The sequence below is a fragment of the Onthophagus taurus genome, chromosome 2, assembly GCF_036711975.1.
Source record: "Onthophagus taurus isolate NC chromosome 2, IU_Otau_3.0, whole genome shotgun sequence".
NCBI lineage: Eukaryota > Metazoa > Arthropoda > Insecta > Coleoptera > Scarabaeidae > Onthophagus > Onthophagus taurus.
Window position 1 is genome coordinate 4,578,403 of NC_091967.1, and position 22,102 is coordinate 4,600,504.

The window sequence follows — 22,102 nt, forward strand, 5'->3', positions numbered from 1 at the left end:
TAATAGTACAAGCATTGGGTAGTTTTGGAAAAGAAAAGTTATGCTTGGAAAAAGATGACGTCGTTATGGTAACCCTGACTTTTAAGTCGTCTGAGAGACGCACGGCTAATCCCGAATGTTTCTAGTTCTAGATCTAGTGTTAGTTCTACTTTTCGTTCAATAAAAATATACCACAATCTAACGCTGAATAATAATTAAAACTGGAACTAACACTAGACGTAGATCTAGAAACATTCGGATTTAGCCGCACGTCTCTCAAGACGGCTAAATTCGAATGATTCTAGTTCTAGGTCTTGTGTTAGTTCTAGTGACAGTGTTAGTATAAACTAGAACTAACACAAAACCTAGAACTAGAATCATTCGGATTTAGCCGCACGTCTTTCAAGACGGCTAAACCCGAATGATTCTAGTTCTAGGTCTTGTGTTAGTTCTAGTGATAGTGTTAGTGTAAAACTAGAACTAACACAAGACCTAGAACTAGAATCATTCGGATTTAGCCACACGTCTCTCAAGACGGCTAAACCCGAATGATTCTAGTTCTAGGTCTTGTGTTAGTTCTAGTGATAGTGTTAGTGTAAAACTAGAACTAACACAAGACCTAGAACTAGAATCATTCGGATTTAGCCGGACGTCTTTTAAGACGGCTAAACCCGAATGATTCTAGTTGGACAAGTTCTAGGTCTTGTGTTAGTTCTAGTGATAGTGTTAGTGTAAAACTAGAACTAACACAAGACCTAGAACTATAATCATTCGGATTTAGCCACACGTCTGTCAAGACGGCTAAATCCGAATGATTCTAGTTCTAGGTCTTGTGTTACTTCTAGTGATAGTGTTAGTGTAAAACTAGAACTAACACAAGTCCTAGAACTAGAATCATTCGGATTTAGCCGGACGTCTTTCAAGACGGCTAAACCCGAATGATTCTAGTTGGACAAGTTCTAGGTCTTGTGTTAGTTCTAGTGATAGTGTTAGTGTAAAACTAGAACTAACACAAGACCTAGAACTAGAATCATTCGGATTTAGCCGGACGTCTTTCAAGACGGCTAAACCCGAATGATTCTAGTTCTAGGTCTTGTGTTAGTTCTAGTGATAGTGTTAGTTCTAGTGATAGTGTTAGTGTAAAAGTAGAACTAACACAAGACCTAGAACTAGAATCATTCGGATTTAGCCGGACGTCTTTCAAGACGGCTAAACCCGAATGATTCTAGTTCTAGGTCTTGTGTGTTAGTTCTAGTGATAGTGTTAGTGTAAAACTAGAACCAACACAAGACCTAGAACTAGAATCATTCGGATTTAGCCGCACGTCTTTCAAGACGGCTAAACCCGAATGATTCTAGTTCTAGGTCTTGTGTTAGTTCTAGTGATAGTGTTAGTGTAAAACTAGAACTAACACAAGACCTAGAACTAGAATCATTCGGATTTAGCCGCACGTCTTTCAAGACGGCTAAACCCGAATGATTCTAGTTCTAGGTCCTGTGTTAGTTCTAGTGATAGTGTTAGTGTAAAACTAGAACAAACACAAGACCTAGAACTAGAATCATTCGGATTTAGCCACACGTCTCTCAAGACGGCTAAACCCGAATGATTCTAGTTCTAGGTCCTGTGTTAGTTCTAGTGATAGTGTTAGTGTAAAACTAGAACAAACACAAGACCTAGAACTAGAATCATTCGGATTTAGCCGTCTTGAGAGACGTGCGGCTAAATCCGAATGATTCCAGTTCTAGGTCTTGTGTTAGTTCTAGTGATAGTGTTAGTGTAAAACTAGAACTAACACAAGACCTAGAACTAGAATCATTCGGATTTAGCCGGACGTCTTTCAAGACGGCTAAACCCGAATGATTCTAGTTCTAGGTCTTGTGTTAGTTCTAGTGATAGTGTTAGTGTAAAACTAGAACTAACACAAGACCTAGAACTAGAATCATTCGGATTTAGCCGGACGTCTTTCAAGACGGCTAAACCCGAATGATTCTAGTTGGACAAGTTCTAGGTCTTGTGTTAGTTCTAGTTATAGTGCTAGCGTAAAACTAGAAGTAACACTAGACCTAGAACTAGTAAGTTTCGGGTTCAGCCGTGCGTTTTTCAAGACGTCTAAATCCGAATGACTCTAGTTCAAAGTCTTGTGGTAGTTCTAGTGATAGTATTAGTGTAAAACTAGAACTAGCGTCATTTAGCCGTGCGTCTAAACCCGAAACTTTCTAGTTCTAGGTCTAGTGTTAGTTCTAGTTTTAACTGTCATTCAGCTAAAACTAAAACTAACACAACTACCACTGTCACTAGAACTAACATTAGACCTAGAACTAGAAACAAAACCCCCAATGTTTCTAGTTCTAGATCTAATGTTAGTTCTAGTGACAGTAGTAGGTGGCGCTAGTTAGCATAAGATATCACTATGTTGCATGTTTTTATTGCGCTAAAACTAGATTCTAGTGTTAAATGAACACAATACCTAAAACTAGAATCGTTCGAGTTTAGCCATACAGAGACTACTATTTTACTATAATAATATATGTCAAATTATATTGACATTATTTCTATGGAAATATATTTTAGTATATTACATCTTAAGTAAAATTCACTATATCTCTTTTCTAATTGATCTAAAATATCCCCACGAAAGCATCAACGTTATTAAATTTAAATTCTGTTTTAATTAAATGAGAAATACCCCCTAATGTTAAAGGTTTAATCCTTGATTTAATCAAACGACATCATTACATGTATTGATTTAAATTTGAAACCAAAAAAAGAATTGTTACCAACCCCAGCGCCTTAATTTAATACTGATAATTGTTCGCAAATTAGTATTAATAGGACCCGTAAACAATCGAGTAGAGGACAAACAAGGTAACAGAGAACAAGAGAATAAACAGGTTTAATGCTAAACTTAGATAAACCCTTGGTACGCGCTCGCTGATTTGCATTAGCTAAATATTTGCACAAACAATTTCGAATTATCTTCCACGGCCTCTGGTTTGAAACTTTTAGCTAAATCTAAACCGTCGCAGAGAAGCGATCCGATTAACGTCAAAGTCACATTTGTAATCCCAATGGATAAAGTTTTGACTAAAATCAATGTTTAGAAAAGTATATAAAATTAAACTTTTTATTATAAAATTCCAATCTTATTTGTCTTGGGGTGTATAACTTCATTTTGTGAATCCACCCCTAAAAAAATACTATATAAGACTCCTCGTAACAAGATGTACGTTATGAATGTGAATGAGGAAGGGGGTGGGATGGTAATACATCTGAAGTGTCACAAGACAAAGTCCTTGTTACAGTTTGCTGAACATACAAGTTCATATAATATATAAAGAATATAAAATTATATTAAATTTGGAAATTGTTTGATAATATTTGTTTGAGTCATAGTGCATTTATAATTAATTTAATCAGTATAAACCATGTATTTATGTTTATATATTGCCAACGTTCAAATATGTTCATCAATCCTTATTCGTAATCGAATAAAATTGGCAAACACGCCAATGCGCGCATACAACTCGTTAATAAACCCTAATTAAAAGTTCACTTGCAATTAACCTCGTTTTCGGCATGCCAACTCATTGATTTACTACGTTTTGGCAGCAGCTTAACGAATATAGTCGTAATCCTAAATTTTATTTCCAACAAATATATTAAAATTATATTAACTTTTGGGTAAAAAAAAATGATCCTTCTTAACCTTAAGAAAGGTTAAACAAATAGTTTCATTTATTATTTTCAGCATGTTCGCAAATAGTTTCATTTGTAACATGATCTAATCAAATGGAACATATGAAAGAACTGATGTAATAGAGGGGTTAGAATCATGAAGTGGACTTATCTCGAGGGAACTTGGACCTTTTTCTCTCGGAATAAGGACAATATCAGATACATTTTTCTCATATACCGTTTATTGTCCATCAAGAACAGAGACACCATCCTTCCTATTATTTGATGCTATCCCTTCATGAAAATACTCGATCTTATTTTATTTTATTTCAACTCCAAACTATTTTAAAAATTTCTTTCGAAATTTTTTACAACACACTTTAAAATAAAGTTGACAAATACAAAATATAGATTTTATTCAGAAAATTAATTAAATTAAGGTATTTAGTGTTTATAGCAAATACAAAAAATAAATATGTATAGTAATAAAACAAATTAACTTTGTTACTCCACAAACTGATCCTGCATATTATCAGACTATACATAGTAAGCTTTCTTGACCAGATTAGACTTAACACATTTGTTGAAGTGTCCTCGTTCCATAGCTTTTATTTCTTCTGGCAACTTGTTGAAAAATTTAACTCCCCAGAAATCAGCATATCTTTTAGTTGCTTCTATCCTATGTAACGGTTCATCTTTGTCATCTTCTTTTCATAACATAGATCAAACCAACCTCGGAGCAGGATGGGACCACAAAACACGACTGGCAAGAAATTGGATACAATTTGGAACGTGAAATATTACATCTCTAATGGATGAAGAACTGGAAATAGTGAAGGAGATGGAAAAGTATATGGTAGAGCTTTATGGGTAGGTCGGAAACCAAGAAGAAGGGAAATAGGACAAATAATTTCGTCATGGGATGTACGCTAAGATTCTCAAGAACCTCGGTAGGTACAGAAGGAGTAGGCATAATCCTAGACGAGGTAATCATAACACTAGATCTACAACTGGAAGCAAATGACTTATACAACGAGCAATAAAGAAGTGGCAAGATAGAAACTATGCAAGCCATAGGAAGCCGCCGGCTCCTAGGAAGGAACTGGGGTCTCAAACCACGAATGGCTCACTGGGCCTACATAGCAATAATCAGACCCATGGTCGCCTACGCCTCATTGGTTTGGTGGCCAAAAACAAAACATAAGACAGCTCAACAACAGCTGGCACAAATCCAGCGCTTAGGGGAGGCAGCCTTAAGTGCCTTATCACTGAAAACAGTTTCTTCACTCAAGTTGATGCAGGGTAACCTCAGAGGACACCTCGAGATCCTCAAGGACCCATGTCTAAATCACCTGATTGAAATTAAAACGGACCTCATACCGACGGAATACAATTTCAACCAACCGTATAAGGTCATATTTAGTAGCAGGGATGATTGAGGCCTCAACTAAAAAGAGGAGCCCTAGCCTGGTACACCGATGCTTCAAAGACAGTAAGATCTGTAGTAGGCCTGGGCATAAGTGGACCAAATAGCCACATCAAATTGCCCCTCAGCTCGGACTTAACAATTTTTCAAGCAGAAGTTCTTGCTATAAACTTCTGCACCGCTTTGAACCTACAGAAGGGACAAAAAGGTGCATCCATAAACATTTTCACAGACAGTTGGGCCGCCTTAAATGTGTGACTCCGCACTGATCAGAGAGTGTACCAACAACCTGAGAGAACTCGCTAGGGGCAAAGATGTTACCCTATGGTGGGTTCCAGTTCACAGCAACATTGAGGGCAATGAGAAGGCTGACAAGCTGGCCAAAGAGGCAGCAAACACGCCCTTCATTGGACCCCAACCTAGATGTGGACTACAAAAAAGCCACCTAAAACAAATAATCAACAACAATCAAAGATAATCTTACGCTGGAAAGAACTTCCAGGTCACAGACAAGCGATGAGTATGATAACTCCGTCGCAAAACAAAACCAAAGAGGTTTTATGCCTCAGCAAAGGGGATCTAAGAACGCTCTCAGGCTACCTAACCGGCCATGTGCCCCTAAAATACCACCTCTTCCACATTGAATAAGCTGAGGATCAAACTTATCGACTGTTACCTACCGACATAAAGGTTCAAGACCTCAGGACAATACTAAGGTTCATTAAGGACCTACATTTGCCCTAAACCTTTGGAGGGCTAAAGTTACAATAGATCTTATAGGTCGCGGTAACGAGAGGGGCCGCTCTCCTCAGCCCGGTAGCAATAATAATAATAATGCAAGCCATGCAGCTCAGTGTATCAAGGTGATCAGAGGATCGGAAAGAAGAACAACAGTAGAAATATGGAAGAATAGCCTCAAACAGAAAGGAATGACCATGAATCTTGAAAGCAAAATGAAAAAGCTACAGAATCTATTTAAACAAATCAACAAAGATGGACGCTTTGAACTCCCATACTACAAAAACACGGTAGCGCGGACACTTGAGAAGAATGAGCAATGAAAGATACCCAAAGAGTAAAACCTGGGAAGACAACATAGAGGAAGCAGCCAGAAAGAGAAAGGAAATGGAGGAACAAATAAACAACGTAACCAACAACAGACAAAAATAGAAAAAATTAGGTAAATAACTGATTGTAGGTCTGACCCCATAAATAAGATGACGTCGAAGATAGACGTAGACAATAAGATGAATAGAGATAGGTTATCTGGGAGGTCAAGAATATTACTGGGCCGTAGTGCCGTTGTAATGATGATGATAAAAAACTTTTTTTTTGATTTAAAGTTATAGTTAAAAATAATTTAAAGTTTATCTAAAAGCACGGAAGCTCAAACGGGAATATCAGTGTAGTAGACCACTTATCCGAAGTAATCGTACTAAAGCTGATTTGGGAAAACGGATCCTCGAGATTACTGTTGATTATTTATTCCGATTAAAGTTTCAGATTACCAACGTTAGTTTGCCATATCGCATTCCTACTATTTTGCACTACATCTATTTCTAAATCATCCGATTCGAATAAGTGGCTGCTTCAAAATTAAATATTTCATTATATTCCTCATAATTCACCTGGATCTAAAAAGTTTTGGCAACGTTTATCGCCCTGTAACCGCAATTTTCAGGTGTAGTAAGCAACGGTACAGGACGAAGTTTTAATCCGAGGATAAAACTAGTTCACGCCCCGTATTTTATGGCCAAACTCGGTAGATTTTAACTATTTTAACAAGTTTGCAATATCTGCTCTCGTATATTATATATGTATAGTAATTAAGCAACGGGTTTGAAACTTCTCTGTCTATGTATTTGCACTATTGGAAACGCACAGAGTAACTAATTATGCAAAGTTATAACAAAGACCACGTTCGCATGGATTTTGTAATCAATAAAAAAATTACATTGATCTGCAAAAAGTTTTAATGATTAAAATCTCGATACAAATGAAAAAAGATTATTGGAAAGAAGTTAAGATTGAAGTTTAGATTGTGCCGTGATACTAACTAGCAAGATAAGACACGTACGATGGAGCCTCGAGAGAAAATTAACAAGTTCACAAAGTATTTAAACTAAAAGCAATTGAAACTGAATTTAAGCCGCGTGCGTTGAACAAAAGTTTTAGTTTTCTAGAAAGATTAACACTATACCTTTGGTAATTCTAAATATTACAAGAAAGAAAATAAATGAAAATTTTAAATAAGAGTATATTAAATTATTAATGAAGATATAAAATTTAAAATCACCAGGATACAGCGAATTTTTTGCTGTTCTCGTAAAACAAAAAAAAAGACTATTAAAGTCTTCTTGGTTTAAAACACTGTAAAACTTCGGAGAAGTAATAGTTGACTTGTTAGCGTTAACGATCTTCCAGACCGAGCAAAGAGATTTATAATGAGTTGAAATGAATTTATGCTTCGCTCGATTTTTGAGGTTCGGTTCCCCGCGAATTTCCTCCTTCAAAATCTAAACATTTATCTTTTTCTTAAATGAATAAAAAGGTGTTACAAAAATAATTTTCGTCAAGATAAATAAAAATTTGTAAAAACACTATCAAGTTTGTATTTGATGTAAAACGGAAGTTGGCACTTTAAAAAAGTGAAGTGGCGATATCATCGACGTAAATTCTTGAAGCAACATGAAAACAGCATTGAATTATAATGGGCCGACCCGGTTTTTATTACACCTAAAGGACTGTCTCTAGCATCTCCGTGAAAGGATCTTTAAAATGGATCGCTCGTCGCTCTCGTTTTCGCAAATAAATGCCGCTCACGCCGCAATTTTAAGTCCTGTGAATATTTCCAGATCACGTACACGCGGTTTAAGTACCCGAATTGTTTTTAGAATGCACACATTAAAGACCATTGTTGGAATCTGCTAACAATTTCTCGTTTCTTTTTTCTATTTTCTTTTTTTTTCGTACCCGCCACTTGCGGCGTAAAATTTCATTTCGTATCCTATTAGTCAAAACAACAGTTTCTTGTTATGAAATGTTTTAAGAAATCGTGGCGATAAAATGAAAACAAATTTTTGTGGTTTGAGAATGTATGTGTTTGGACTCGTTGTAGTAAATTTGATACTTCGCATAATCTAATAAAATAATATGCTGATTGCAGAATACAAGACACTCATTGCATAAGACTAAAAATTAGATACTGATAAGACCACTTTTTTCTTTGTGAAAACTTAATACTGCATACTTAGACTACATTTTCCTCACAGAATACTATAACCTGCTTCAACCTTGCTGACGCCTGGATGCTATGAGCAGAAATCCTACTACTTGGTTCTTCCCACATAAATTTTTTGAAACTTTATGAAAGCTCTTTTTACCATAGTTTTTGCAATGTATTTCACATGATATAGACTTGTGTAGAAGAATCCGTTTCAATTTTGAGTTATTAAAAAATTATTTTTATTAAAATACGAAAATACGTTATAAAGCGATGTCAATAAATAATAACTCAAGAAATATCAACATAAGAATCGTGAACGGCAATCAGCCATGTAGAGCAACCTAGTACTTGGTTGGGTAACTCATCCTATTGATCACAGCCTGACATCTGGGCATGGAATTGATCAATGCATCGATAGTGGGCTGGTCGATCTTCACCCACTTCGCCTGCAGCTGATGGAGCGTCAACTTGTGTCAAAGAGTGTCCCACAGTGGTTCGAAGATGTTGAGATCCGGGCTCTGGCTGCACCAGTTCATTCGACGCTGCGCGATCCAGTTGGACATTCCTGGATGTGTACTTGGGATCATTGTCTTGCTGAAACAGCCAACACCGACCCATGTTTCTGCGTGGCCAGGGAAGCATGTCATCTTGCAGACAGTCCCTGTACTTCTGGCGGTCCATTGTGCCCGTAATGCGAACCAGAGGGCCGGTGAAGCACCCCCACACCATGACGGAACCACCGACATGCTTCATCGTGGGAAGCAGGTACTTGGGATCGAAGCGAGTGCCCGTAGGATGGCGTATGCACGATATGCCATCAGTTCCGAATAGCAGGAACTAGCTCTCGTCGCTCCACAGGGACGTTTTCCCACTGTTATCGGGTACAGTTAAGGGGCGCCTTCGCTTACTCCACGCGCGCCTTCCTGTTTGATGTAGACGGTTGGCGCTGCGCAGAACTGCACAATTCTCCCCCGATGTCCACCGTCATGAGCCGTATGTTCGCTCTGCACAGCATCGCGCCTTTCCTCTCCTCCAGCCGGGTGGTGATTTGAGGTCTATCATTTCAGTTTCTTCGTCACGAAGCAACCAAGTGTCCTCCACGTCTTCAATACCGATTAAATCTGCGTGGTGAGCTGCATCTGTGTGTATTCTTGTCGAGCACCCTATAAGATGGCCTTCTGCGTCAATTCCGACAAATCTCGAACTCCTTTCTTTTTACTCATTCTTAAGAACAATGTTTTATAACTTTCAGATAATATCACGTGAAAATAACGCGACAAAAACTAGTTTCGTAATTGACTCGTTAACCGAAGCGTTCAACGAGTCAATTCCCGAATCAATGTGTCTTGGGTTACATTCAGTGATGGGCGCAGGGTAAATACCCGGCGGGTAGGTATTTCTAAAATGGGTATTTACCCTGGGCCGGGGTAAATACCCAAACAGTACGTATAAAAGTGATACTAGTGAAAATATATCAGACAATCAAAGACGTATTATCATCAGACGAATCTGTCGTAATTTAGATTAGATCAAGTTATTATGATTATTATGATCAAGCAGCCCTCTGCGTCCATTGTTGGACATAGACCTCCCCTATTCTGTTCCATTCGATTTTATTCTGTGCTGTCTGGATCTTATTGTTGGTCATTCTTTTCAAGCAACCGTTTTGTCCACTGCTCATTCTTCATTCGCACGACATAACCCGCCCAGTTCCACTTCAGCTTTGCCACAATGTTGACCACATCATTTACGCCAGTTCTTCTTCATAGGTCTTCATTTCGTATATAGTCCCTCAGAGTTACAGCCAGGATCGACCTCTCCATCTAACTTTGCGCTACTTGGACCCTCCTGGCAGTGGTTATCGTTAATGTTAAAGTTTTGGAGCCGTATGTCATAACCCTTGGCCTTTTCTCTTGAAGATGTCTCTAAGTTTCCCGTAAGCTGTTCGATCACGAGTGTGATCCTTCCGTTTAGTTCGCTTGTTTGATTATCTCTCGATACACGAACCTCATAAGAGACAGCCAAGATATACATAGCTGTCAACCCTCTCAATCTCATTAAACCCAATGTTGATGTTAGAGCTGGGAACAAGATTTGTCATAAATTTTGATTTCTCCTCGTTGATATTTAGCCCGACTCTTGCACATACCTCCTTTAAGTCCAAGGCTATCCGAACTAAGAACTAAATCGTCCGCGTAGCGCAAATTATATAGGCATTTGCCATCAATGTTTATGCCTTTTTGGATCCAATCTAGTTGGTTAAATGCACTCTTCAGGACTGTGATGAACAACTTGGGTTCAACTTATTTTACTCACAATCAGTACTTTAATCTCTTCAGTACTTTCAAGCAATTTTACCGTCATTGTAATATTCTTGTAGATGTTATAAATAAGTTTGGTATACTCTGCATTCTTGAAGTGCTCGCAAAACTGCCATCAACTCAATTTGAATTATATTTTATAAATACCTCTAAATACCCATCTTTGGTACATACCCCGGGGTATATATCCAGGAAATTTACCCTTGAAAATAAATACCCGGGTATTTAACAACACTGGTTACATTAAACCTCGTAGGCGCACACGCCGGTTTTAACCGAAGCGTTTAACGAGTCTGTTACCGAGTCGATGTGTCATGCAATATATTTAAGACACGTTTGAAATGTACGAATTCAAGTTTAATGAATGAGTGAATGAGTCTTATAAAACGTGTTTTTTATGCTACTTTTTGTAATACGCATTTTTATCCTTTTTTCTTCTAAAAAATAAAATAAATTTTGACAATGTAGGGAAATAGGTATGTAGCAGTTGGTACCACCGTAACATTTGAAAATAGAAATTTGAATTGACAATTAGAAACTGTCAAAACACAATAATGTTTCATGTACACCTCCCAAAATAAGAAAAATTGCTCAAAGTTCAATGTCCTCATCACTGTGGACCTTGTATTCGATGCTAAGAACGTTTTTAAACATCCATAGACAAACATTGTTACATTGACAACCAGAAAAATTAATGACCCAATGTCACCAACTTGAACTGGTTCCATAAAATGTTACTAAAATCTCATTACAGCATCGGATGCTGTAAGGAGTCTCAATACAGCACCCGTTTGAGTACTGTTATAGCTTTCATTACCGTCGCGAATTACAAAAAAGTTATTTTTAGGCTTGAAATCGATTTTCAAAAGAAATTTGTCACGCCTCTATGCTTTGACATCTGGAATATAATACAATTGTATTCATTCGTTATGCATTGCCTGATAATTGTGTAAAGATTCGTCGTGTATTAGAAAAGTTATTTGAGAAAACTCAAATTATCATATACTTCTGAGCGGTACTGTATATTAGTCGTAATGTAGCCAAATTTCATCTTCACATCAAACCAATTTGATTGCATAAAGCGGTTGTACACAATTACAAAAAAATATTTGCTAAGGATAGATACTTACCGTCCTCGGAGAGATCTGAAGTCGTCAAAGTCGTGTTTTTTCAACAACAATTATTTTCCAATTGTCGAACCTTCTAGAACCTTAATTAACCATAATTGTTCTAATTATATACTGTATTCGACATTATATGATTATAAAATAAAACTCAAAAAATAAATGTAAATTTGACGTTTAAAACGCGTCATCTCGAGATGTCACAAAAATTTGACATATAATTTTTAACCTAAAAATTAACTCATTTTTATTAAATGAGTGAAATAAAGCTTGTAAATTAATTAAAAATTAAATCAAAATCGTCATTAAATATCAATAATAACCCATCAAAAGTATTTTAGGGAATCTTTTAAAATGATTAAAATTGTAAAAGGCAAGTAACGACATCTAACATGCTAATTCTAAACTTTTGTTGTCATCGAAACACTTTTAAATATTAAAAAATATTAAAATAGATTTATTTGAAATAAAAGTGATACATTTAAAATTATAACTTAATAATTAATATAATACAATATTAATATTATAGTTTCCTTTCACACTTCTGATTGTAGCCTAATTGGAAATTTTGCCGCCTGAATTCTTTGACGTTTATAATCATATTATGTCAGTTGATATTTGGTAATATTACACATTTCTTAAGTAATCGATCGCGAAAGTAAAAATTATTCGTTTATGTTATAAGGAATCTCAACAACTTATATAGAAATGGATAATGTTATTAATCTCGTCGAAACCCAAGAGGAAAATCAAAACTTGGAAACTGTAACCTTGTCGGAAGTTGCTGAAACGCAACAAAGTTTATTTGCTGATGCATGCGCTGTACTCGGTGCTTCTGATGATAAAAATTGCACATACACCGAGGTAATGAAATATATACATTTATATTAATAGTAATGAAACATATTTTTCATTTAGGGTTATTTAAAACGTCAAGCTCTTTATGCATGTTTAACATGTACTCCAGAAGCAAAAACCGATCCAACAAAACGTGCGGGAATCTGTTTAGCCTGTACTTATCATTGTCATGAAGGTCATGAACTTGTTGAGTTGTATACGAAACGGAATTTCCGCTGCGATTGTGGCAATTCGAAATTCCCCAATTTCACTTGCAATCTTTGCAAAGAAAAGGATGATTATAACACCTTGAATACATACAATCAAAACTTCTCTGGGGTTTATTGTATCTGCTCCAAACCTTACCCAGATCTTGAAGATTCATATCCAGATGAAATGATTCAATGCGTCGTCTGCGAAGATTGGTTACACACAAGACACATTGGTGTGGAAGTGCCCGATAATCATTTTGCTGAAATGATTTGTGAAGAATGTGTTAAAAATCATCAGTTCTTATTACATTACGATGGTTTAACAATTACAAAAATTACTAAAGAAAAAAGTAATGAGAATAACATGGATGTAATTATTGTCAGTGATGATAAAGAAAAAGATGATAAAGATGTTGTTATTATAGATGATCTTGTTGAAGAAATAAATAAAGACATTATTAATAATGAACTTGATGACAAAGAAGGTTGCAAAAAACCAAAATCAAAGTCTGAAAAGGTAACAGCAAAGTTTTTGAAAGATATTAATTGGCGAACACAATTATGTAATTGTGAAGATTGCATGAAAATTTATTTGGATGAAAACGTTACGTTTTTAACAAGTCTGCAAGACACAGTTCAATTTTATGAAGATAAAGGGAAAGAAACTGTGTTAAAAAAGGAAGAAGATGCTTTAAATTCTATTGATAGGGTACCTCTTATGGAAGCAATAGCTGGGTATAACGATATGAAAGGCCATCTTGTTGAATATTTAAAGAAATTCGCTGAAAATAAAAAGGTGGTACGGGAAGAAGATATCAGAGAATTTTTTACAGAGCTTGATGCTAAGAAAAAAAGAAAAACCGCAATTCCACATTTTTGTCGTTAATTTTTATCGCATTTTTTGTACTGCATTTTGGTGAAGAGTAATAATACTTATTTAAGAATATCAATTTAGTTTTTATGAAAGTAAATAACCAGTGGATTTAAGAAAAATGTAAAAATAACCTTAAAATAAAATTCAAACAAAAAGTAGTTATAAGATTTTTATTAAATTATTTTAAAAATTACTCATTTTATTTTGTTATTTAATCAACATTTTTCCTTTTGGTTTTAATTTGCTATCCAACAACTTTTTACGAGCTAACTCATCTTCCTTTTTAATTTGTTCATGTCTAAGAACTGCAAAATCAACTTCTTTTGTTAAAGCGATAATTTTTTCGGTAATTTCTCTTTGTTTAACGATTCTTCGCCTTTGATTTACCCCACAAGGAGTAGGACGACCATCTAGAAATGTATAATCTGGCTTATCGGTTAAAACACCACAAGCATTTGGATTTAAGGGTAAACCACGTTCTTGTCTCCACTTCTGGTTGATTTGGTTTGTTGTAGTGAGTGAAAAAAACCGACTAAATAGTGTTTGTTTTACTAGAAATTAAAAAAAAAAAACGTGAGTTATATTGAAATAAATATTTGAGGTTATCATTTATAATTTTAAATTCAAGAATTAATTAAGTATATTTGGGTAATTAATAATACTTACGGTAATACTTTGTGATTATGTTTAAATTAACATTAATCATTTTTACGTTTAGAATTAAATTGAAATGATTAAATTTGAGTTGAGGTTATGTTGTAAGAAACGTCAAATTTTGCGCATGCGCAACATAATTTCTTTTTAATTTGATTTAATAAATTTTAATACAATATTGATACATTTCTAAATAAGCATCAGTATAAAAAAGCTATATAAACAATAAATAAGCACAAGCTACCATTATTGGCTGAAACTTAAAAAAATTATTGGGATCCAACTAAATTTCTGGCGCCATCTGTTGGGGATATTTTGGAATTATTCAGCTAAGAAGCGAACCACTAGAATACAGGTGGATTGGGTTTATATATAAAAGCTCCAACCACAGAATAACTGTTTGGAAAGTGGTTTTCAATCACTATGTGGCTCCAATTAACGTTCCGACTTGTTGGGAATTAGGGGAATAATGCCGCACATTTGAATATCACTGCATCATATGACATGTGAGATTGCATCTGACGAGCTTCCAACAACTTATAACGTTAGCTGAAACAAAGCTATAATGTCAATTATAATCTAATTATTTAATCATACCATTATTACTTTATTATACTCTCACCGAAAAATCACTTTAAAATGACGTTTTCATTCTGAACAAACTTCACTTTTAAAATTTTAAAAGTTGAACTTAGCGGCAAATTTAAAAATAAACACGAATTGGAATCTATACTTTTTACATTAAAAGAATGATACTGGTAATAATTGTTATTGCTGTCTCTCATCATTCCCATTGTTAATAATAAAATTGTTAATTTAATTAAATTATTTCAGTATAGCCGCTAATGCCATCTTACGGTGGGATTTCGACATACAATCAGTCCCAAGTTCTCCTATCAAAGATCCCTGGAGCTGGGTATGATTTCAAACAATTTGCAATGTAATTATTTATATGTTATTATATGTTATAACATTTCTATTAAAATTACAATCCCCTTGGCGGTGCTGCATTCAATTTGGTCGGTAAAATAGTGCGGAGTAATGCTTCTATATCAACACTAAAAATCCTAAAAATAACAAATCAAAACTTACGTCAATACCTCTATAAAAGTAAGATCCAAATTATTGTCAACATGTACTATGATTATTGTAGATTATTAACTATCAGAATATTAATTTTACGGACGCCAATTTTAAGCGCGGGTGAATGTATGTAAATGATTTTATGTTTTACACTGAAGAGGGATCTGTAATAGCGGCATCAATAAATCGATAAAATACACAAAGATGGAGCATCAATGGTACAATAGTTCAAAATAACCTAAAATAAAATCAAGAACGAGTCCTTTTGGGGATAAGGGCTTTCTCCCTACATTGCAACATTGAATTGCCCAAATTCAACCTCTCGATTGTGGGGAGATATGAAAACTTTATTTCTAGAATTCTTTAAAAAAGGGTCCTTTAGACAACTGTAGAGGGGTGGTTGGCAATGACAACAAAGTTGATTCAAACTAACAAAATTCAATTTACATAACCTAACTAATAAGAATTGTTATTCATTTGCACATTATTATTATATTTTTCGAACATCTTGTAATATTTATTATACTTATGTTTAAATAAGGTTTAAATTAATCATTTTTACGTTTAGAATTAAATTGAAATGAGTAAATTTGAGTTGAGGTTATGTTGTAAGAAACGTCAAATTTTGCGCATGCGCAACATAACTTCTTTTTAATCTGTTTTAATAAATTTTAATACAATATTGATACATTTCTAAATAAGCATCAGTACAAAAAAGCTATATAAAAAATAAATAAGCACAAGCTACCATAATTAGCTGAAATTAAAAAAAAAATTATTGGGATCCAACTAAATTCCCCAATGATAAATAAACACTAATTTTATGTTCACATTTTTGAGGTTCCTTAACTTTCTCAATGGGAATTGTGTTGGTGTAAACATGTTGCATAACAAATCCAATTATTACTTCTTCCCCCAGTTTCAATTCATCACTTGGGGTAATTATTAGTTTAATAACAGCTTTATTAGATTTTCTTCTAATAACCAACCTAAAATAATAAATAATAAAGACAATATTTGAATAATTAAGATAATAAACATTATTTAATACTTTGGATCATCTTGAAAATTATAATTTTCTCCCGAATCATCATACTCAGCTGCATCATCCCTTGGTGGTAAAATAAATGATTGTGATGGAATTTCTAAATCACCACCAATTTTTGAATCAACCGGACGTGATTTTATTGTTATTGATGGTTGCCTTGATAATGATGATTGAATTATACTACTCGGTTGACTTGATGGAAGAGAAATTGGTTCCTTCTAAAATCAAAATTTGAATCACTTCATAGATTAAAAAAGATTTAAAATTTACTTCTTCAGTTTTAACCATCACCAAGTTGCTGTTATTTTCGGGACTTTTAATTTCCATTGCTGATAGTGGAAGAATACTTATAGTGGTTTGATGTTGAGTTGGATTAATAAATTTTAAGAATAATTCGCATGGTTTTCCTGCTCTTAATGGCTCAACTGTAACGATTCTAACTTCTGGAATATGATAACTAACAAATACATTAATTAAATTAAAATTAATCATACTAAGCTACTTACTATGCAAATAATTGAATTTTAAATCGAACAGAAGTTGGATTAAACTCTGGTTTACTAACATTATGTTCACAAGATCGACATCTTAATGATTGCTTCACAGAACAATGTTTATGAACTGGAAATAGTTTATCCACAGTGCTTGGTTGAGACTCAGGTTGAAGTAAACATTGTTTAATTGATGTAACTAATAAATAAAAAATCAATTTTCATTAAACCACATTTTTGTTTGCTTACGTTTAGTTAAATCAATCTCTTCAGTAAATAAATGTTCAGGATAATCCTCAATAACCTCTTTAGGAGTAGCTCCAATCATTTCTTCTTCACTTTTCTTTTTAATACCAACATTAGGATCAGGAATTCCTAAATGCTTTCTCATCATTGCAGCTGTAATTCCAGTCCGATCCGTATAAGACATAAACCTTGGTGGTTTCTTCTTATCTTTTTCGAGTTTTTGTTGCTGCTCCTTTTGAACAACACCCCTATAATACTCAAGAATCTTAACCAAACGAACCGAATGGACGTTTTCTCTTTCAGGCCAATCACGAGTGCTTATTGGTTGATCGGGGATCCCCACATCTCTAGAACTCCACCGACATGTTAAACAAGATAAATAAAGCGATTTTTTCGGTGTGGATTTCGGATTATCCCCTGGAACGACCACTGCACGAACAGTTAAATGCAAAGTGCAACTTGGACATAATAAACAAGTTCCACAACGATTTTTTCGGATCCTAGCCTCAGTTGAGGTCATTATTTCGAGGCATTTATCGCAGAAATGACAATCGACCTGTATTAATTAAATAAATAAGCGTAAAAGATATAATATGGATAATTACCTCATGACACAAACAATAACCGCACCTAACCTCCAAACAATGTCTACAAAAGTATAATTTTGAAATCGGTTTTAAAAGACCGCATGTACAAGCGTATTTTACAACTTCTGGTTCAACTATATAAGCCATTTTTAATGTTTTACAACTTATTCCGATTAAAGTTTTGACAACTGTCACCTAAGCACCTAATAAGAAGTTTATGAGAAAATTGTCAATTCTGTTACCAACAATAAAAAATTTAAATTTTAATATAATAAAAATAAATAAATTATTTTGTTTTTATAATTTGTTTGATTAGAATTTAATTTTTAGAACAAAACAAATTAAGTTATTTATTAATTAATAAATTAATGGAAATATATAAAAGTGGGGGTAAATGTAAATTGATGTAAATGACTAAATTCACGTTGAATGTAGATAACCTAAAAATCTGGTCACATAACCTTTTGCGTTAAACGTTGAAAAATTATAAAAATATAATGGATTCTCTACCAGCGGGTTTATCTAATTCGCAAAAAGATGAGTTAATGGATCAAGTAAAACAACAAATTGCAGTAGCAAACGCACAAGAACTATTAACGGTAACGTAACAATTACGAAACGTTGAATTGTCGTCCTCATGTCTTGCGTTAAATTAATTTTTATTACAGAAAATGACGGAGAAATGTTTCAAAAAGTGTATCAATAAGCCAGGGACGTCGTTAGATAGTTCGGAACAGGTTGGATTATATCAAAATTTGAATTCGTATATAAATTTGTGTTTTAGAAATGTGTGGCAATGTGTATGGATAGATACATGGATTCTTGGAATTTGATCTCTAGAACGTATAGCCAAAGAATTGACAAAGAAAGACATAGGATGTAACAGTTTTGAATCTTTAGAACAAAGTGTAGAGTAATCCCATTTTTTTTCGTCTTCTGAGAAGTATGGCATTTATAAGAAATCAGTTTAATTGCATTTTTGTATTCACTTGGTGTATATAAATGTTATACATACATATTTAACTCATCAACAAATTTCTTACATTGTTGAATTGAGAAATTGTTAAATAAAAATAATTTGTATATTTACTGGTTTATTTCTTTTAAGTATCGCCATCTATACGGATAAATTTCAAGTTTACGATATGTTTGTTTGGTTGCATAACGCGTTGATTTTAATCAATCTTAATTTGTATTAATTTAAATAATTCGTTTTTATTTTGGTGTAAAATCTTTATTAATTACTAAAAAACGAATAAATACAACATTTTGTTTTTAAATAACATAATATCGTATAAAATTAAGTACATACTGATTAAAGATCGAGATAAAAAGAATTGTTAAGTAATCATTATTAAAATTTAAATAATTATACAGTTGGAATGTTCTTCCCCTTAATACTGTAATCCTGCTCTTACAAACCAAGTAAGAAAGTCAAAATATCATCAATATTCGAATTAAACTCAAAATCACTGCTTACAGAGCTAACATTATCATTTTGCCAAAGAACGTATAGTCAATGAATTGAAAAAGACAAAGAAAGACATAGGGTGTAACAGTTTTGAATCTTTAGAGCAAAGTGTAGAGTAATCCCATTTTTTTTTCGTCTTTTGAGAAGTATGGCATTTATAAGAAATCAGTTTAATTGCATTTTTGTATTCACTTGGTGTATATAAATGTTATACATACATATTTAACTCATCAACAAATTTCTTACATTGTTGAATTGAGAAATTGTTAAATAAAAATAATTTGTATATTTACTGGTTTATTTCTTTTTTAGTATCGCCATCTATACGGATAAATTTCAAGTTTACGATATGTTTGTTTGGTTGCATAACGCGTTGATTTTAATCCCACAATCTTAATTTGTATTAATTTAAATAATTCAGTTTTATTTTGGTGTAAAATCTTTATTAATTAGTAAAAAACGAGTAAATACAACATTTTGTTTTGAAATAACATAATGTCGTATAAAATTAAGTACATATTGATTGAGCATCATAATAAAAAGGATTGTTAAGTAATCATTATTAAAATTTAAATAATTATACAGTCGGAATGTTCTTCCCCTTAATACTGTAATCCTGCTCTTACAAACCAAGTAAGAAAGTCAACAAGACGTCAAAATGTCATCAATATTCGAATTAAACTCAAAATAACTGCTTACAGAGCTAACATTATCATTTTGCCAAAGAACGTATAGCCAATGAATTGACAAAGACAAAGAAAGACATAGGATGTAACAGTTTTGAATCTTTAGAACAAAGTAATCCCATTTTTTCCGTCTTCTGAGAAGTATGGCATTTATAAAAAATCAATTTAATTGCATTTTTGTATTCACTTAGTGTATATAAATGTTATATATACATATTTAACTCATCAACATCAACAAATTTCTTACATTGTTGAATTGAGAAATTGTTAAATAAAAATAATTTGTTTATTTTACTGGTTTAAATTATTTCTTTTAAGTATCGCCATCTATACGGATAAATTTCAAGTTTATGATATGTTTGTTTGGTTGCATAACGCGTTGATTTTAATCCCACAATCTTAATTTGTATTAATTTAAATAATTCATTTTTATTTTGGTGTAAAATCTTTATTAATTAGTAAAAAATGAATAAATAAAACATTTTGCGATGGATTTTTTTTAAATAACATACTGTCGTATAAAATTAAGTACATACTGATTGAGCATCAAAATAAAAAAGATTGTTAAGTAATCATCATTAAAATTTAAATAATTATACAGTCGGAATGTTCTTCCCCTTAATACTGTAATCCTGCTCTTACAAACCAAGTAAGAAAGTCAACAAGACGTCAAAATATCGTCAATATTCGAATTAAACTCAAAATCACTGCTTACAGAGCTAACGTTATCGTTTTGATTTGTATCATTATCGACATCCTCCGTAGATTTTCTTGGTGAATCTTTCATTTTATCATCAACTAAATCTCGTTTAGTATCAGTTTTATTTAAAACTAAATCAATTTCACTTTCAGACATGAAATCTTCTTCGTAATTATCCAAAGATTCTAAATCAAACATTTTTTCTAATTCTTTTTGACTGTTTATTTCCTTGAATTCTTTGGTATAAAGAGGAGGTAATAACATTTCGTTTGAACGATTTTTATTCGTAATGGGGGGTAAATCAAAATTGTTTCTGGATTTATTAACTTTCTCAAGTTTTTGTGATGATAATTTAAGTTTTTCCTTATTATTTTCAAATTTTGGATGTTTGATATCTTTTAAAATGGGTGGAGAAATTTCTAATTCGTTTATCGAGGATTCTGTTGATTTATCAACATCAAAAGTGTCGTTATTTTCACATAAAGTTTTTGTTGGATTTTCTTCGTTATCTTTTTTATTAAAAAGGGGTGAATTTATATCAAAGGTTGTGTTTCCATTTAATTCGTTTAAATCGCTGTGGTTTTTTTTTTCTGTTTTATATTTACAAAAGTTGATTATTTGCAATAAAATTGGCGTATTCAATTCTGGCATTAAATTGGGTATGTTTAAATCTTTAATAATTTGTTCTTTATCTTTATATTCGTAATGCGAGTCTAAATAAGATTCTGGGTCATAAACTGCTAAGGTAAAATCGAGATTAAAATATTCCAAAAATTCCCTAACGATACAAAACATTATTCGACCTTCCTCTGTTGACAAAGTTGATTTAATCTTTGTGTTCATCAAAGGTTCTTTTTGTTGCAACTACACCAAAAAAGTACCAATTAATTTTATTAATTTAATTGTTGTAACTTACCATTTCATCTTCATCAAGGGCTAAAAATATGCTCGCTCTTAATTGCGCCTACAATCATGTTTTATATTTATTTTTGGTTATTATAATCGAGAAAGATTTTACCCTTATTTTTGCAAAAGAACCATTTGTTTCCAATGTTTGTGTTAATAAGTCTCGTAATTCCGTATCCTCATCAATAGACATTTTTTATCTTTATCCTAAACTTATTAAAAATCAAAAGAATCGTTGAAACGAATCGCTAATGATTAAAAAACGGTTATTTTAAACGATTTTTTGTAAATAACACACTTTATTGACTTTTTCCCCACAATACATAAGTTTCTGTTGGTAGAACTGATTGTCAAATGTCAAAAAAATATTAAACGTTTTATTTTTTATTATTAGGTTATAAATTCAATTTTGATTGTTTATTTCTTAAAGAATTCGATAATTATTAATTTAAAGCAATATATTTTAAATAAAATAAATTTAACATGATTTCCTTGTATTGTGCGATTTATTTTTTTGTGATTTCCTGATAGTTTTCAAAACCTTAAAAATCGCTTC

The 22,102-nt window shown here is 33.1% G+C and overlaps 6 protein-coding genes across 7 annotated transcripts in view; 2 read left to right on the forward strand and 4 right to left on the reverse strand.

Moving 5' to 3' along the window:
- LOC111423616 (uncharacterized) overlaps positions 1–11,878 on the reverse strand; it is a 155,039-nt gene extending 143,161 nt beyond the window's left edge. Inside the window, exon 1 of the mRNA XM_071193922.1 lies at positions 11,758–11,878. The gene's annotated coding sequence lies outside the window, so the exon portion shown is untranslated. The remainder of the gene's footprint in view (positions 1–11,757) is intronic.
- Positions 11,879–12,299: 421 nt separating this feature from the next.
- On the forward strand, positions 12,300–13,832 carry LOC111423623 (putative E3 ubiquitin-protein ligase UBR7). 2 transcript variants are annotated; one of them, XM_023056898.2, is made up of 3 exons: positions 12,300–12,372; positions 12,437–12,615; positions 12,670–13,832. In XM_023056898.2, the coding sequence occupies exons 2-3, from the start codon at positions 12,460–12,462 to the stop codon at positions 13,684–13,686; spliced, it is 1,173 nt and encodes a 390-aa protein (XP_022912666.2). In that variant the 5' UTR covers positions 12,300–12,372; positions 12,437–12,459; the 3' UTR covers positions 13,687–13,832. The 2 variants fall into 2 exon arrangements, with proteins under 2 accessions (XP_022912666.2, XP_022912665.2); XM_023056897.2 differs by lacking the exon at positions 12,300–12,372 and having other exon boundaries at positions 12,379–12,615.
- On the reverse strand, positions 13,831–14,456 carry LOC111423624 (mitochondrial ribosomal protein L52). Its single transcript, XM_023056899.2, has 2 exons — positions 14,341–14,456; positions 13,831–14,225 (listed from the first exon to the last, which is right to left on the reverse strand). Exons 1-2 carry the CDS (start codon positions 14,378–14,380, stop codon positions 13,882–13,884), a joined length of 384 nt encoding a protein of 127 aa, XP_022912667.1. The 5' UTR covers positions 14,381–14,456; the 3' UTR covers positions 13,831–13,881.
- A 1,600-nt stretch (positions 14,457–16,056) lies between these two features.
- LOC111423632 (dynactin subunit 4) lies at positions 16,057–18,012 on the reverse strand. Its single transcript, XM_023056907.2, has 6 exons — positions 17,802–18,012; positions 17,200–17,752; positions 16,966–17,149; positions 16,730–16,916; positions 16,463–16,677; positions 16,057–16,400 (listed from the first exon to the last, which is right to left on the reverse strand). The coding sequence occupies exons 1-6, from the start codon at positions 17,928–17,930 to the stop codon at positions 16,187–16,189; spliced, it is 1,482 nt and encodes a 493-aa protein (XP_022912675.2). The 5' UTR covers positions 17,931–18,012; the 3' UTR covers positions 16,057–16,186.
- Positions 18,013–18,199: 187 nt separating this feature from the next.
- On the forward strand, positions 18,200–18,872 carry LOC111423622 (mitochondrial import inner membrane translocase subunit Tim13). The gene is made up of 3 exons (XM_023056896.2): positions 18,200–18,382; positions 18,452–18,520; positions 18,568–18,872. Exons 1-3 carry the CDS (start codon positions 18,281–18,283, stop codon positions 18,664–18,666), a joined length of 270 nt encoding a protein of 89 aa, XP_022912664.1. The 5' UTR covers positions 18,200–18,280; the 3' UTR covers positions 18,667–18,872.
- Positions 18,873–20,218: 1,346 nt separating this feature from the next.
- On the reverse strand, positions 20,219–22,002 carry LOC111423603 (centrosomal protein 43-like). Its single transcript, XM_023056871.2, has 3 exons — positions 21,659–22,002; positions 21,557–21,604; positions 20,219–21,504 (listed from the first exon to the last, which is right to left on the reverse strand). The coding sequence occupies exons 1-3, from the start codon at positions 21,737–21,739 to the stop codon at positions 20,599–20,601; spliced, it is 1,035 nt and encodes a 344-aa protein (XP_022912639.2). The 5' UTR covers positions 21,740–22,002; the 3' UTR covers positions 20,219–20,598.
- Positions 22,003–22,102: the final 100 nt, after the last annotated feature.